This window comes from Odontesthes bonariensis, chromosome 16 (genome assembly GCF_027942865.1).
Source record: "Odontesthes bonariensis isolate fOdoBon6 chromosome 16, fOdoBon6.hap1, whole genome shotgun sequence".
NCBI classification, from domain to species: Eukaryota; Metazoa; Chordata; class Actinopteri; order Atheriniformes; family Atherinopsidae; genus Odontesthes; species Odontesthes bonariensis.
Window position 1 is genome coordinate 10,758,027 of NC_134521.1, and position 16,747 is coordinate 10,774,773.

A 16,747-nucleotide genomic window follows, 5' to 3' on the forward strand; every position below is an offset into this window, starting at 1 on the left:
TTTGATGTCCCATGTGCACACGCAGAGATGCCAGATCATGCAGGTGATCTGTGTGACTCCGACTCGGTAACAGAGGTTCAAAACAGCCGTCGTTATTGCACAATTTTTTTTTTTTTTTATTGCACTCAAAATACAACAGTCTTCTAGGATCCAATACAATCTCTAAAGCAGTAAAGTTTTACTCTAAGATATCATCTACCTCCAACATCACAACAGAATGAACAGAATATTCTTTGGAGAACTGAGTTCAGCTGTTTGGATTAATATGATCGTTATTATCGGAGCTGGATCAGGAGCGCGCGGGCCGGTCGGTGGGAGTCGACCGAGGACGGAGATGATGAGGGTGCGAAAAGACCCTGAACTAGAACACGTTTAATTCCAGAAGGAAACGCTTTTACAGTCACTACTTACTCTCAATTTAATCATTTAAGTTGATGGTTCCTCACGTTTGACAAACCGAAGGAGTGAAAATGGAAGATCCGTTTTGTTTAAAACGTCTTCAGGAAGTTCGCCTTCTCTCTAAACCTCGCTTAAACCTGCATTTCGGGAGCTCAATTTTCCACGATAAGGTCGAGCGTGTCGGTGGATGAAAACGGAGACGAAAGATGGCGTTAAGGATGGAGGACGAGAGGAGCGCGCGTGTGATTTTTAAAGCCTTCACAGTCCATTAAACACACAAATATGCATTCATTCTCTTACAATAATTCACAAATAGGCTTTACATTATGTATCTTTTTAAAAAATATCAAAATACAACAAAACAAGTCTCTTTCAGACATTCAGTCTTGTAAAACTAGGTAAGTAATTTAACATTTAAAAACAGTCTAAAGTACTGGTGGACGGTGATAATTATTGTACAATCATTTGAAAAAAACAACAACTAATAAATCGATCGGATTCACAGAGATAAAGAACCAAAAAATTACCAAATACTGAAAGTTCCTCCGTAAAGTTAAACCGTAACGTGCCCAGATTGAGGAACACTCAGTAGAAATGAAAAATGAACAAACAGCATCTTTTTAAGTCGTTTAAAAAGGAAAGAAAGAACGTCGGCTTTCAGTTCTCAGGTTTTACATGTCAGGACACGATAAAAGAAGATGATTTAGATGTTACAGATGGACAACTACACGTCATATATTCCACTGTCGACTAAAAACTGAAAAATGCAGAAAATGATCCATGATTGGCTGAAATATGTCACAAACTTTAAACATTTAACAGAGTTTCTGCATCTTCTGTTGAATAAAATGTGGCTGTAAAACCCTTTAAAGACCCAGCAAGGATCAGATGGTTTAAAAGTCCTCAGACATAAAACCGCAGAACTGACAGACGCGCGCGTTCTATCGTCACGTGACTGCTCGCGTTGCGTTTGAGTCCGTCCCGGCTGTTGAGTGTTTGCCAAACTTAAAAAAATCTCGTAAAATGTGCAAGAAACATTACAAAACATCGATTGTCGTACCTAAACATGAAGTATATTACTAACCTGCACTCGGTCATCAAAGTTTGTGACACTCAGAAGTACATCATATATATATATATATATATATTAGATTTCATATTCATAAGACTTAAAAATACGGTAATACTAAGTTTATCTCTTTACTTGTGCTGTAGCCTACTCGTGCTCGCTGTTTTGAAGTAGTTAGACAAAGTATTGTCACGATAATGTGCATTTTTGTTTTTAACATCGACTAATCTAAAAGTCTCCTTTTTATTAGCGTTTCAGAGATTGTTTGCTGTAATTCAGTGCCACCTGCTACATTTGAATGCATCTTATACTGTCACACTAACGCTGTACATTCAGAACATAGCTCGAAAAATAGTCGCAAGCAGGGGCGAGGCTAGGGTATTTTTCGTGGTGCCAAGGCACCACCGTGAGATAGCTCGGCACCCCCTGGCTCAGCACATTTTTAAAATATTATATTATGCAAAAACAATTTTTTTTTTGCTCAAGGATGCATTAATTTAGTGACCATTTTATTTATTTTCTAGCATTTGTTTTTGTTTTAACTCTTTACTCCCAAAATAAATGTTGAGTTATCTTCAGTATTTGTCTCAGGCTCTCTGTTATCCCTGTCGAGCCCACAGTCTTTTGAAATGAAGAGGTCCAAATTGAATGTTGATGGGGAAAACACTACTCAAAGCAAAACTAATACGGCTCCAAAATTTATAAATGTACTAGTTCGCCTCAATTAGTGAGAAAAAATGTGCCTCTGTGAGCACTGGGGGCTGGGCACCCCTAAAGACCAGATCCTAAAATCGCCCCTGGTCGCAAGCATGACACAGCAGTATGAATCGTCTTTGATTTCAGCCTTTTTTTGACGCGTCTAGAAGCCTCTGGACATTTATTTCCTTACGGAAGGTTGTTTTTAACCCTTAAGTTCCCCCTTCCTGTAAAAGCGCAACTGTGCAAAACCCGCTAGAACTGTTTGATAAGTGCTGCCAGATAAAAAACAAAATATTCCAAAAAGAGGCAGTGTAGCCAGCACCAGGTGGAAGCTTGTAAAGTTACTCTATCAGCAATGACTTGTGCTTGCAGTGAGCTTTCACAGCTCAAACACTAAAAAAACAGAAATAAATAGGAAATTATATGTAATTATTCCGAGTTGAAACTTCTATCGGCTTATTGCTTTAATAAGATAGCTACAGCGTGAGATTTGTTCGATAAATTTTCGAGCGAAAGCGGTTCAGATCTGTATTTGTCAGCTGATTGGCTGGTTGTTTTTGTAAAGTATCCTGGAGCTTTAGCTGGAAAAATGGAGCTTTATAAGAAGGTGTGAGCTGAAAAAAAAAAAAAAGGCCGGGAGAACTTAAAGAGGCATGAAATTTGTTACAAGATGCAGAATTTCCGCTCAGTTTTTGGTTTCTATACTATTATAATGTTTGCCGTTAAATAGCAACAGTGCAAAAAACTGAGAAGTAGAAAAATTCCAAGGATCATGTCGTCAGTGTCGCTTCCTTTTTTTTAAACGATAATAAAGACCTACAAACACTGCTGCTTCCATCTGTTGCCTCGCGATATATTTTTGGCTAAGTCACCCTACCAAAACACTGTAATCAAACACAGCACTGTACAAAAAGGACAAAAAAAACGTGCTAAAAGACGCGTATGTTAGTGTAGTCGAACGTTATCACCGCGGTGACTCCTACAGAAGAGCACAGAAGTTTTTACAAGAAACACAACAGCACTGTCACTCGTTTTTTTTTTTGTGTTTTTTTTTTTGGCTTCGGGTTAAAAGACGGTCTGGTAAAAAGGTCGACTGACAAGGTGGACGTTTGACATTTGACCCCGAGGCCTTACATCTGCCCGAAGAGGATGGAGAAGAGAAGGAAGATGGCGTAGAGGAATATCAGACCCAGACCCAGCCGGCGGTCCAGCCTCCAGTGGTTCAGATGAACGCTCGTGACCTGAGAGCAGATGGGGACCGAAGCAGAGTCAAAGGGCAGGGAAAAGATTCACCTTAAAGGGATAGTTTGCCTCTTTTGACATGAAGCTATATGACATCCCATACTAGAAATATCATTTATGAACATTTTCTTACCCCCTGCTGCGTCCTGTGAGCCGAGTTCCAGCCTCGTTTTGGCGATGATGAAGGTAGTCCGGCTAGTTGGCTGGGGCTTAAAAAATTAAAGCGTTTTGCTTCTCAAAACAATATGCGTTCAAAAGAGTAATACATTTGCATCACAAAATCATTCATCCAGGAAAAAGTCAGACCTCACAATCGCTTGGCCCTATTTTCTCTCCCTTCGTATCACTGCCTGCTGCCGCCTGCAGACAGCAGTGCCTGTTTGCCTGTTTCCTGGAGAACGATTTTGTGATGCAAATGTATTACTCTTTTGAACGCATATTGTTTTGAGAAGCAAAACGCTTTAATTTTATAAACCCCAGCCAACTAGCTGGACTACCTTCGTCAACGCCAAAACTCAGCTGGAACTCGGCTCACAGGATGCAGCAGGGGGTAAGAAAATGTTCATAAATGATATTACTAATATGGGATGTCATACAGCTTCATGTCAAAAGAGGCGAACTATCCCTTTAACTACAGTTTTTCTTTGCTAAAACCTTTGTTTGGGCACTCAGATCTGTTCAAATCGGACACATGTCTGACACTCGATGTCTTTTTACTGAGGTATGCCGTTAAACTTGGGCTGGGCAACAACAAGAAGCGACCCCACGCTGACATAAAGGTTTCACAGATTTACTCTCCTCCAGATCCACTGCAGTAGGAGGAGCCAGATCTGCTGGGATGACTCCCTAAAAACACGTTTCAACCTTTTCTAATCTATAAAACTAATTCATCTACTTGTACGTCACATTGTTACAGCTGAAAGGTGTCAGGAGAAGAGAAGTGTCCCAGCTGTGTAAGCTGTGCTTAGAGGAGATTCTGTGGAGCGTCAGCAGCGTCTGATGCCAAACAACCGACGCCAACCACCACCCACCCGTTCACGAGCCACTCTGCCGTGAGCTACGAAACAAAGCGGGATGGCGTGCATGCGAAACAAACTTGTTGAGGAAATAAAAGGATAAAAATAAAGGTGATGAGCTGAAATATAGAGCGGTGAATTATCACTTCAGGAACACGGCCTAAATAAAGGGTGGACTGGCGCTGCCTGGTGTTCTGAAGGCAGAAAAAAAAATCAAGTCTCGCACCTCCTCCTTGCTGTAAATGTACCAGTTAGGTGTTGGGAATGATAAAGAGAAGCCAACTCTTTTTCAATTCACATTCACGTGTTTTTAGCTGCTAGTTATTTTTCCAGAAATAATTCGCTGTCGTATCTTTTCTGCCAACAGAAGCATTGGACGGCACCGACTCGCTGGAGATAATTTTGATCTAAAACAAATGTGAGGTCTGAAACACACAGCTCATGACATATGGTCTTTAAAAGCATCTAATAAATCTCCTGTTTCACACTGAACTGCTTTACCGTTTAAAAACACAACAAAGAAAATAAGAAGAGCGCTTCGACTTCAGTTCAATGCCGAACACGCAAACAGCTGCGCAACATCTGGCACTTAGTGTTTACTCACCGTCAGAAACACTGATGCTAGCAGCAGGACCACTGAATATACAAGTCCTTTATTATTTATGGAGACCTGGGGGGGGGAAATTAAGTTGTTAAGATCAGCACCCCAGAGTCATTTCATCCAAAAGGAAATGAGAATGCGGCGATAAAGCGTGCGCATACTATAGATCCGTTGTCCACCACAAGGGTACGCAAAGCCCAAGGGAAGCCCAAACCCAGCAGGATGTCGAAGATATTGCTGCCGATGGAGTTAGACACCGCCATGTCCCCCATGCCTGGAAAAAGAAAGGCGGAACTGACACCAACACCATAAAGAGAGGCGGCAGAAAATGAATGGAGATTCAGGGGGACACTCGTTTTCGTTACCTTGTCGAGCTACAATCAGACTCGCCATGCAGTCGGGCACACTGGTCCCTGCTGCCAGGAAGGTTATGCCCATGATGTAGTCTGGGATGTCTAGTGTGAAGCTGATGATGGTGACCTGACGATCACACGAGCGCAAATCAGATCAAATCCCAAAACCCGGAAAGGAAAGAAAACAAGCAGCACGAGTATATTTAACAGTAAACATCTTGCGTAGTTTCTGTCGCCATCTTACCATCCACACCATGAGGTAGGAGAAAATAGCGATCCACAGGGTGGAGGCCACGAAGGTGACCATGAACCAGCGGTGCCAGCGTGGCCGAATGCAGTTAGGAACGGTGCAGAAGAGCAGCAAGCCCAGAGGCCAGGTGATCACCCACTTCACCCGCGCACAGCAGCTGCCTGGTGAAACAATGGAGGATTTCAGGTTTCCAGCAGCTTACACCGGACACACAGTAAGTTAAGATAAAAGAAGAGCTTTAAAAAAACCTCGCTGGTTGAGGCTAACCTCACCTGGTATGCGCACCGGACTAAAGATCCCATCCTCGTCATCTTCTTCCTCATCTGGCTGGCACACCTCAACCCCGGGTTTGTCTCCTGACTCTGCGTCTTTTAAGCCGGGTCTCCCGCCTCCGTTCTCCAGGCTGCAGGAGCCTGTCCTCTTCAGGCTGTTGCTGGATGAGCCGCCTCTTGAGCCGGGCCCGGCGTCGCCGTCCCGCTGGTGCTTCGAACTCCTGATCAGTCTCTGTCTCTGTTGGGGAAGAGTGATGAGTTTTTTGTTGCGTCTGTGCTCTATAACGTCTGCCAAGGGTGTCAAATACCTCACTGATGAGCACGCGTCCCGCCATGGAGAGCCTGGTGCGGGGCGAGAAATGGGGGGTTATCATGATACGCAGGCCGGCTTCTGAGAAGGACAGTTTGTGGGGGTTGAGGATGAGGAGCTCGTCCACCATGACGACCGGAGGATTCTCCTGGCCATGGGCTTGCCCTGTGAGCGGTGATAGTCACTAACATAAGAACACGCTTTAAAGACTTCGCAGGCGTGTTTAAAGGGATAGTTCGCCTCTTTTGACATGAAGCTGTATGACATCCCATATTAGCAATATCATTTATGAACGTTTTCTTACCCCCTGCTGCGTCCTGTCAACACCAGCCTCGTTTTGGTGTTGACAAAAGTAGTCCGGTTAGTTGGCTGGGGCCACGAAAATAAAGCGTTTTGCTTCCCAAAACAATATGCGGTCAAAAGAGTAATACATTTGCATCACAAAATCGTTCTCCAGGAGAAAGTCAGACCTCACAATCGCTTGGCCCTATTTTCTCTCCCTTAGTATCACTGCGTGCTGCCGTCGGATTTATGGTCGTCTTCGGAGACTCTCCCGGAGACGCTCTCCGTTGATGGCGTGCATCGGCTGTGTTCGAAACAGCATACTTCTCCTACTACTCATACTAACTTTTTGAGTTAGTATGCGAGTTTGAGTAAGCGAGAAGTTCCCGGATGCATACTAGATTCGCCGAAATGTTGGGTATGCATCATGAGGTTACTACTCATACTTAAACTACCCAAGATGCAACGTAACGTGACGTCGTCGATCGTCATTTCCTGTCAAAACGGCAGTTTCAAGCTAGCTACAACGAGGATAGGTTCACTTCCTGTTTTCAAAACAAAAGCACCAATTGTATCGTAATGGCTTTCCCTATGATAAAAGGCAACGGGTATTTTATTTTTGTGAAAATAACCGGAAGTGTGTTGCTCACTGCGGCTACCTTTAGTAGCGCCGAATTCGTCGGAACAATATTGTAAATAGCCGGTATTTTGTCAGATTTTCAACACGTTGGGGATCTAAACGACTACTTTCTCGCCTGAAAATGTTTCAAATGTTGCTCAAGTTTACAGAGTTTAGAGCTTAAAGGCGGGGTAGGGGATCTTTTTCTGGAACATTTATTTACATATTGCTTGAAATACTCTTCACACCCCCATTGCAACCAATTAATTAAAAGTTTTGACACAAATATGAAAAGTTTTAGTGGCCTCTAGAACGTACAATCTAGGAAAAACATGATGCCGTCTATCAAACTGCAATCTGCTCCTCCCTCCCCCTCCTTCTCCCTGTGCGCGTACCCTGCTCCGTGAACGTCCAGAAGCTTGGCAGGAAGCTAAACTAGAGCCAGCTTGGCTAGCACCTAGCATTATTAAACGTATAGTTAGCATATACTAAATACGGCAACGATCGATGCTTGCTGTCAGAACAGCGCTTGTGCACCTTCGTGCTCGTGCGCGTTCATGTACTCTAGAGGCGTGCCTTCGGGGGAAAAGTGAAGAAAAGGGTTGGGACTTTTTACCGGTGTATTTTCAAAATGCAGCTTCGCTGGACTCAAAATCCAGGATCTCCTACCCTACCTTTAAGCGAAATCAGCTTCAGGCCGGCTGATTTCGGCTCGGGCAGGAGTGAAGTGCATTGTGGGTAAACGCTCTGCATACTGTCTGATCGATGAGTATGCAGTATGCAGAATGGAAGTATGCAGTTTGCAAGTGTGTAGTATGCGGTTTCGAACACAGCCGGAGACTCGCGGAGACCGCAAGGGTTGTGATTGGTCGGCTAACAACATTATTTCCGGAATCACTTTTCCGGTTTAGCTCCTTCCTCTCAGAACAACAAAACTGCCATTTTTGAAAGAGTTTACTGTGTGCCGGTCAACATTTGGTCAGAATTATTTGCATTTCAACATCAACAAGCTCCAACTCCAACAACAGTCTTTCTCTCTCGGTCGCCATCGTTCACTGTGAGGAGTGGAACGGAGCTGGAAGGTGAACAATCAATCAACGACTTTAGCGATAGACGTCGCAAGATTGTGTTGTTTAAAGTAGCGACGCCTACTGATCGGGAGGTGAATTGCCTTGCGTATCCGACATCCCGACTGAGAACTTCGATAGGTTTAGTGACCACGGAGTCGGATTGACGGATAGCGACGGAGAAGCATACCGAGGCCTTTACGGTGTTTACGGCTCGGTTTGCACTTCGGTCTGCACAGTCTACACAGCACGCAGTGATATGTAGGGAGAGAAAATGGGGCCAAGCGATAGTGAGGTCTGACTTTTTCCTGGAGAACCATTTTGTGATGCAAATGTATTACTCTTTTGAATGCATATTGTTTTGAGAAGCAAAACGCTTTAATTTTTTAAGCCCCAGCCAACCAGCCGGACTACCTTCGTCAACGCCAAAACGAGGCTGGAACTCGGCTCACAGGACGCAGCAGGGGGTAAGAAAATGTTCATAAATGATATTACTAGTATGGGATGTCATACAGCTTCATGTCAAAAGAGGCGAACTATCCCTTTAACAGCTTGAGCAGGGAAGTTGTCCAACCTTTGTTGAGAAGAACCAAGGAGGTGTTGCAGGCCGACGCATCTTCTCCCATTTTATTGTCTCGGTGCTCCTCTGATCGGCGGCAGCACGACCCGCCGCCCCTGAACTGACGCGTCACCAACACCGAGATCTGAGAGTTGAACCTGCCACCAAACAAACACTGTCGTCTGATATCTGTGCACAGGCTGAGCGAGGTTTCTCCTCACAGTCCACACATGCAGCAGCCGAACTGGTGGCTCGGTGTTGGTCTAACTTACTTCATGATGATGATGTAGACTCCGTACATGGTCATCAGCATCAAGGACTCCCACCTGCACAGCGAGCAGCACACAAAAGCTGTCTCAGAATGTAGATTCACCTTCACAAACTGCCTTCCCCTGTTTTATACCAAAACATGGCTCTAAGAGCGTGTTACCATTCTGGTTTTGAGCAACGAGAAAGAACAACAGCACCTGTTGTTGTGAGTTTCCCTTCACATTTAAAATGAAAGATTTCTTACAGGCACAGGTATCATTTTAGAGCTGGTTTTAGGCTCTGATGTTACAATATGAAGCTTTTTCTGGTCTGTTTCCTCTAACAACACTTTACTTTCTTTCCAATGATCACATAGACCTAAAGTACTGTGTAAATCTTATCATTTTCCTCACAAGGGGTCAGACTTTTTTGTAATATTTTAAATTGATCTTGAGAAATAGTTTCTGTCAGTTTGTTTTTCTTTGGACATTGGCTGCTGTTTCACTCATTTTCAGTCCAGCTGTTGTCTGTTTTTGGTTTGTTAACCCACTAAACTCTGATCTATGAATCATTCAAGCATAAAAAGGCATCAAAGTCATGGGATGAACCTGTGTTGCATCTACACATCATTAGTTCACATTTTTGTTGTAGCATCTAATAAAAACACAGATAATGATGATGGCACAGTTTGATCAGCTGACATCTCAACATGGTCTGAGGTGTGTCCTTAAAAAGAACGTAGGAAACAGGACAAGTGGAGGACTAAAAAACTATCTACAGCAGATGAACAGGATCTGAAAGTGGTTGCCAAAAATCCAGCAAAGACGTGACACAGGAGCTGAGAGATGCATCTGGACCTTCAGCTGATCCATCTGCTGTTGGCCCAAGCCTCATCAGAAATGGGCTCCATGGAAGGGTGGCTGTCAAGAAGCCGTTCTTAAGGAAGGGAAACAGGGAGAAAAGGCTGAGCTGTGCCAAAGGACACAAGAAGTGGACTGAAAATCAGTGGCAGCAGGTCTGATGGAGGGATGAATCCTCCCCAGAGCCCGGAGCTCAACATCATTCAAGCAGTGTGGGGTCATGTTGGCAGAGAATGGAACAAAAGGCAGCCCACATCCAAAGGGATGTTCTTCAAGAAGCCTGGAGAACTATTCCTGAAGACTTAAAGAGAGGACAAAAAGCTCGTCTAAGAGGGTTCAGACTGTGTTGGAGAATAAAGGAGCTCAGAGCAGTGTTGAATTGTATTAACTCCCTGCTTCTATTTCCCATTTCCCTGTCAGTCCAGGATCAAAATAAAACTCCACAACACCTCAACTTCATCAGCGTCTCCAACAAACAAGCTGTGAACTCGTGCAAACCGCCGGTGCAGAGACGCCGCATGCAGCACAGCGGCGTGTGTGAGGATTTAAGGCTTGCCATTCTGAAACTGATTTTTGGCAAAGTCAGCTAAAACACAAATCTGCCAAACCGGTGTTCAGAGGCACAGTGGAGAGGTGAAACACAGCCGGGCGGCCTCAGGCTGTGAATCCATAAAGAGTCTTTGCGACGACAAATAAATCCACTCTTTCATTAAAGCACTCTGGTAAAGTCAGGACATAAAGCTCAGCAGGATGGGAGCCAACTAAATGCAAATGTCGGAGGAACAGCTTCCCTAAAGAAGACGAGTGAAGCGGCTGCTGTGGCTGAAACGCATCAGGAAGTTCCCCCCGTCCACTCTCTGATTGAGGCCACCAACACCGTCATCAGAGGAGGAGGTTGTGACAAGAAACAGAAAACCATGAGAACTGTGACAGAAACCCGAGCAGGAAAACTTCAGCGGAAAAAATGTGCTCACACTGCGAGCGCCGCTCGCTCTTTTAATAAATACGTGTGAAATATTAGTATAAAACACCGTCTCATGCTCCAAAAAGGGAGCGGAGCGGTTCCTAAATCAAGCAAAAGTACAAACACAACTCACCAGACAACTCTGGCGTCGTAGATGACCTAAAGAGAGAGGAGAGAATGGGGGGTTTCTTTATCATGCAGCCAGGAGGACATGAAACAAAGCAAAACTGTAAAAATGTACAATCTCACCATGATGAGGGCCAGTACAGACAGGATGTAGTAGGAAGAATCTCTGAAAAGTGACCACCACGTCAGAACCACTGTCTGTGGAGGAAAGGTTACAGCGATTCCTCCATCATTCAGATTCAGAAGTATTTTACTATGCAGCGCTTCTCCGGAGCAGAAACACCGGCTGTAAGTGAGTGATGCATTTTAATACGTAATAAATAACGCTTAAACAACCCAAGTAGCTTCTCAAGCAGCAGATCAAATGGACATGTGCTTAAAGTCCATTTTTAGACCTGAAAAAGTCCCTCAGAGCATCAAAAAAAGTTTGCACTACCTGTCCTGCAAAGATGCCACACAGGCCGATGATGACCAGGATGTTGAAGACAGCTGAGCCCACGATGGTGCCGACCCCGACGTCACCTTTAGTGATGAAGACACCTGAAGACCAGAGGGTTCAGTTTAAGTTCAGCTTAGATAGAGAACTGCCACTGTGCGTTTTTTCTGTTTCTGTTCTGTTAAAGGGATAGTTCGCCTCTTTTGATATGAAGCTGTATGACATCCCATATCAGCAATATCATTTATGAACATTTTCTTACCCCCTGCTGCGTCCTGTGAGCCGAGTTCCAGCCTCGTTTTGGCGTTGACTGAAGGTAGTCCGGCTAGTTGGCTGGGGCCACAGAAATAAAGCGTTTTGCTTCTCAGAACAATTTGCGTTCAAAAGAGTAATACATTTGCATCTTAAAATCCTTCTCCAGGAAAAAGTCAGACCTCACAATCGCTTGGCCCTATTTTCTCTCCCTTCGTATCACTGCCTGCTGTGTAGACCGTGCAGACCGAAGTGCAGACCGAGCAGTCCCCTGCTTCCGAGCAGCAAACACTGTAACAGGCGCAGCTATCGGCAAGCGGCAGCAGGCAGTGATACGAAGGGAGAGAAAATAGCGCCAAGCGATTGTAAGGTCTGACGTTTTCCTGGAGAAGGATTTTGTGATGCAAATGTATTACTCTTTTGAAAGCATATTGTTTTGGGAAGCAAAACGCTTTATTTTCGTGGCCCCAGCCAACTAGCCGGACTACTTTTGTCAACACCAAAACGAGGCTGGAACTCGGCTCACAGGACCAAGCAGGGGGTAAGAAAATGTTCATAAATGATATTGCTAGTATGGGATGTCATACAGCTTCATGTCAAAAGAGGCGAACTATCCCTTTAATTTCTGTTACATTTTACAGAGAAAATGGACATTTATTGACAGCTGACACAGGAGAGTCAACTGTAACTCTTATTCTAAGAGGCACATCTGTTTGTAAGGGATTATTCGTGATTTGATCTACTATTCAACCCCTCAATAAGTCCCTCTTTTGGTGCTTTTTACTGAACTCTGCTGACATCTACTGGAGGACTATGACATGTGCAGAACCCAGAGCCTCTTATCTCTAATTCAGACTTAGTTAAAATGTTGAGAACACATCAGAAAAAGGTGTAGATATGCCTCCTAAAAACCGGCACCGCTGTTGTTTGGTCGAGATTGGCTGAGCTACCAACCGATGAGAGAGGTGAAAAGCTCTGGGGCGGAGCTTCCCGCAGCCATAAACGTTGCCCCGGCCACATCCTCGCTGAGCTGCAGGTTCTGCAAGATGAAGGCCAGAATGCAACATCATCACAGTGACCTAGTTAAGCAGGACAGAAATGCATGTGATGCCAGTTTGGGTGCTGGTTTTCTTCACCTCGGATATTTTCTCCAGGGAAGGGACAAAGTAGTCATCACAGACTAAAGCCAGAGCGTAGAACATGTAGATGGCCTGGGAAGCACAGTTGAGCACAGATAAGAGAGCTTTTTTCATCAGATAAACCAGCTCGGGTTTGGTTGATTTATGCCATAATGAGTCAAAGATAGAAATAAATGGGTAAAACATCATCAGAAACACTCACGCAGAGCACATGCAGGAGCACAGCCCCGTTCTTTCTCTGCTCCTTGGTAAAGATGTCCTCTGGAAACTCATGGATGGCTGTGGGGGGGGGGGGGGCGGGGAATCAACATCGTGATGAACATGTTAGCTTGGTAATTCATCATTTAGAAGCGTGAAATCTACAAACAAGGACATTTTATTATCTTACATTAATACAAAGGTTTAGGTCAGAGTGTTGTTATCCTGTGTGCCAACAGACATGGTGCAAAACCCACAACAGCACGATGCAGACGCAGCATTCATCCTGCACCGAGGAACAAGACAGGAAGTGAAACTGACAGCTGCTTCCTGTCTTCTTCGGAGTGCAAAAAGCAAAAAAAGAAACTCTTTAATGGCAGCTGCTCCCTAACTGTTGCGAAAGAGAGACGGGAGAGCGTGTGCTACAGCTCCGATTCACAACTCTGAGCCGAGCTGGATGAATTTAAACTACAGGGGAGCGTGCAGCTATTAATAGCTCCGCTGCTGTGTGAGACAACAATGGGTCGACAGGCACAAAATAAGCAGAGTGTAGCTGTCACGATGCACAGAAACTGAAGAGCAGACTGGGTGGATTAAGAGAGGGTCCCTTGTGAGATAAGAGATGTGCTGGTTGGTAGCGCAGCAGCACAGGGTCGGAGGCCATATGGTCCAGAGGAGGGGACTTTGGTTTGATCCCGTTCGGATGGGAAACATAAACGCTTCTTTTTTTTTAAAGACCTGGAGTTGAAATGAGTGTCTGAGGGGTGGCTGTGTCTCTGCCTCTTGCTCTCTTAGGACTTGAGGAAAAAAAGCTAATTTTCGCTGTGTGCCAGCTGTTGCTGCGGCACAATGATTCACTGAGGCTTAGCACGTAAACTTTCTGTCATCTCATCACACGGAGGACGGGGCTTAGATGAGAGGCTGCACTCTGTGTGTCTTCTGCAGCGGCCTGTCGAGCTGATCAGCTGTCGGACATCTGTGCTCTCTGTGTGGCTTTGTATCATTTTCATCTCTCCTTTTCTCATCCTGGAGGCCTTCCAGTCTCCTTTCCGCCCGACACACAAACTCTCATGGTTTTTTGTTTTTTTTCTGCTGTGGGTGGAAACGCAGGACTACTACGAGTGGCTTCAGACGGACGCTTTCATAGGTTGCTCTGGTGAAGGCAGTTGCCATGGTGACCTTCTCCCTTGGGGCAGCTTTTTCTTTTTTTCTTTCTCTTTTTGATGGGTGGCAGTAGGAAGCCAAAGGCTAGGCGACTGCGTGAACAGTGAAAAAGGGGGAGGTGAATATGTGTTTTCCCATGGTAAGGGTTTATGAAAAATGAGTAAAAAAAAAGAGTAAAAGTGACAGCAGCTCTGGACTGTAATGTCTAAAAATATTTATTTTTCCTCACAAACCCTCAGGAGAGGTCTGAGAGAGCGAGGGGGGGGGGGGGGGGGGGGGGACGGCACAGAGACACTAAGTTGGTTTACTGAAGGCTGCTGAGCTTTGCCAAGACTCCTATGCTGTGGCCTCACAGAGCAAGGCACCCACCGGAAGCACCGGGGTTGATCTGCAGCGCCACAAATCATGGGCCGAGACGAGACCATCTCCATAAAGTTACACGCTTCCTCGCAACAAGGGAATATTGGCATCCAGCATCACATCTCTGTTTAATTTGTGACTTTTGCTGCCAGAATCCCAAGATACTCCTTTTCAAGTCATTTACCTCCGATCCCATTCTGCCCGTCACAGCCTTCACGGCAGCTAACGTGTCTTTGTTTCACTCCCACACGAGCTGAGGTGCTCAACAAGGAGCGTGTGAAACCTCCAGAAAGCTTTCAGAAAGAGGCTCATCTGAAGTATGCAAGCAAAGTGTGTTTGTTTAGCCACTTTCTCAGATAAAGAATCACAAAACGCTTCACAATGAAACAGGAAAAAACACAAATATCGCATCAAACCACTCTCTGAATGACATCATTCGGTGTTTTTAGGTGTTTGCTCTCAATGCAAAGTAATTGCTTGAAAGGAACTTTTGTTTTAAATCTGGTGTCAGGGGGGGGACCACCAATAATCTGCCCTTAAATGCCCTAAAAGTTTCACCAAGACTTTAAAATCTATTGTACATTTTACCCATGAAGACATGCTAAAACAAGAGTCATGAGTGCTGCTCGGTCGGTTCCAGTTATCAGTCTCGCTGCAGCCCAATCTGAAGACCATCAAAGGCTTTTTTGTTAAGACAAGTCAACAAGTGCATTGTTACAGCAGCAGAAAACATGCAACAGAGACATAAAAGCAGGGATTATCATCTCCAATTCAGTCTTCAGACACCAGCTTTCTAAGTGATGAAATACGAGATCAGCTGCTTGGAATGAAAGTCAAACACAACACCTAAATGTCCGGGTTTAACTGTAGTTTAGTTACTGCATCTATATGTGCAACATCTATATAAATCTATCAACACAACATAAGTGAAACTTCAGAGTCCTTGCATGAGCAGTACAGCTGGTCAATATCAGACCAGAGGAGAATATATAGAAAGAACAGCAAAGGACCCAGAACAGAACCCGGAGGGACCCCAGGTAACAGACCAACAGTCTCTGACATGATCTGATTCCCACAAACACTGAAATTTCTGTAATTCCTTCTAAAACAGATCCAGAAATCCCAACCAAGTCATGAAAGGGGCTGCGATCAACGGTGCCAAAGGCAGAGGAAAGGTACAACCCACTTTTGGACTCTCCAGAGTCTATTTGAAGTGGATTACCATTCGGGATAAGGAGGGTAAATTTAAAAATAAACCATTCCAGCTGGAAAACAGTTCACTTCACCCCACAGAATCAAATAAAACAGTTAAAACGGATCCGGTTGAAGGTGAAACATTGTAATAATGATAATAATAATTAATATAATAACAATATTTAGGCAGCTAAATATTCCGATAAGGTTTAATTATCCAATAACATGTTTTTAATCATATAAACACGTGATAGAATAAAACTGTGAAAAAGAACGTGATAGCTTTATAGCTCATTATGTATTCTACAAGCCAGTTAGCCACTTATTATGGAGACACTGTGATGGAAACTGCAGCAGACTGAATTAGAGCTCAACAAACCAAGGGAAGGATCTACTTCTAAATGGCCTCATGCAGCTTTTTATGCAGAAAAAAGAAGAAAAATACATCTTTTCTTAGGTAGACATAAAGTAAATAGCAGTTCAGATAAATCTGTGATGGTCTAGCATCAACTTATCTTGAATTTAATGGCAGAAACCGGCCCTGATCACCACTCTGTGTCACCCTGCCTTCTTTTAACAGTCTGTAAACGTGGCACCTTTAATGTTAAAGGAACAATGCATTATCATGGCTCCAGATGTACTGTGAAAGAAAATGGGTGCACCTACATTTTGTAGCCGTTAGGGGCCATAAAAAGGTACTCTGAAGCCCTGTGTGAGCTACTATAAGGACGATAAAACCAGTAGATGCGTGTTAGAATGAGACACTGCCTGTTTCTGACACTGAACACAAAGAGTGTCCTGTTCACAACTGCGAGGAGGCATCATTCCTTTTGGTGTTCTTCAGATGGTGTAATAATGATGAATAAAACAGATCTGTTGTTTATGAGGTGGTGATGACATAATCCTGCAAAAACAAGCATTTTGTCTGACTCTAAATCAATAAAGCTTTCGCAATAGATTAGATCTTTCAGCGTACGTCAAAGCAAATTCTTCTCAAGGCATGAAAAGAGGAAGCAGCGCCGATGCGAGCAGCTGAGCTGAATTATAGGTGAGCGACAGGCAGTGGG

General features: G+C 44.3%; 1 protein-coding gene across 2 annotated transcripts in view; it reads right to left on the reverse strand.

Annotated features, from left to right (window-relative positions):
• Positions 1–60: 60 nt before the first annotated feature.
• Positions 61–16,747, reverse strand: part of LOC142402231 (sodium/potassium/calcium exchanger 3-like) — a 29,428-nt gene continuing 12,741 nt past the window's right edge. The window contains exons 1-16 of one of the 2 annotated variants that reach the window (XM_075487808.1): positions 13,153–13,353; positions 12,967–13,043; positions 12,762–12,836; positions 12,580–12,664; positions 11,374–11,477; positions 11,061–11,135; positions 10,945–10,970; positions 9,011–9,064; positions 8,754–8,896; positions 6,210–6,376; positions 5,902–6,139; positions 5,624–5,790; positions 5,392–5,506; positions 5,188–5,300; positions 5,030–5,095; positions 61–3,408 (exon numbers count right to left, since the gene is read on the reverse strand). In XM_075487808.1, coding sequence (XP_075343923.1) covers positions 3,298–3,408; positions 5,030–5,095; positions 5,188–5,300; positions 5,392–5,506; positions 5,624–5,790; positions 5,902–6,139; positions 6,210–6,376; positions 8,754–8,896; positions 9,011–9,064; positions 10,945–10,970; positions 11,061–11,135; positions 11,374–11,477; positions 12,580–12,664; positions 12,762–12,827 — 1,530 coding nt within the window. In that variant the 5' untranslated portion in view covers positions 12,828–12,836; positions 12,967–13,043; positions 13,153–13,353 and the 3' untranslated portion in view covers positions 61–3,297. Of the gene's footprint in view, positions 3,409–5,029; positions 5,096–5,187; positions 5,301–5,391; positions 5,507–5,623; positions 5,791–5,901; positions 6,140–6,209; positions 6,377–8,753; positions 8,897–9,010; positions 9,065–10,944; positions 10,971–11,060; positions 11,136–11,373; positions 11,478–12,579; positions 12,665–12,761; positions 12,837–12,966; positions 13,044–13,152; positions 13,354–16,747 lie in introns of those variants that run through there. The other variant, XM_075487807.1, reaches the window with a different exon arrangement.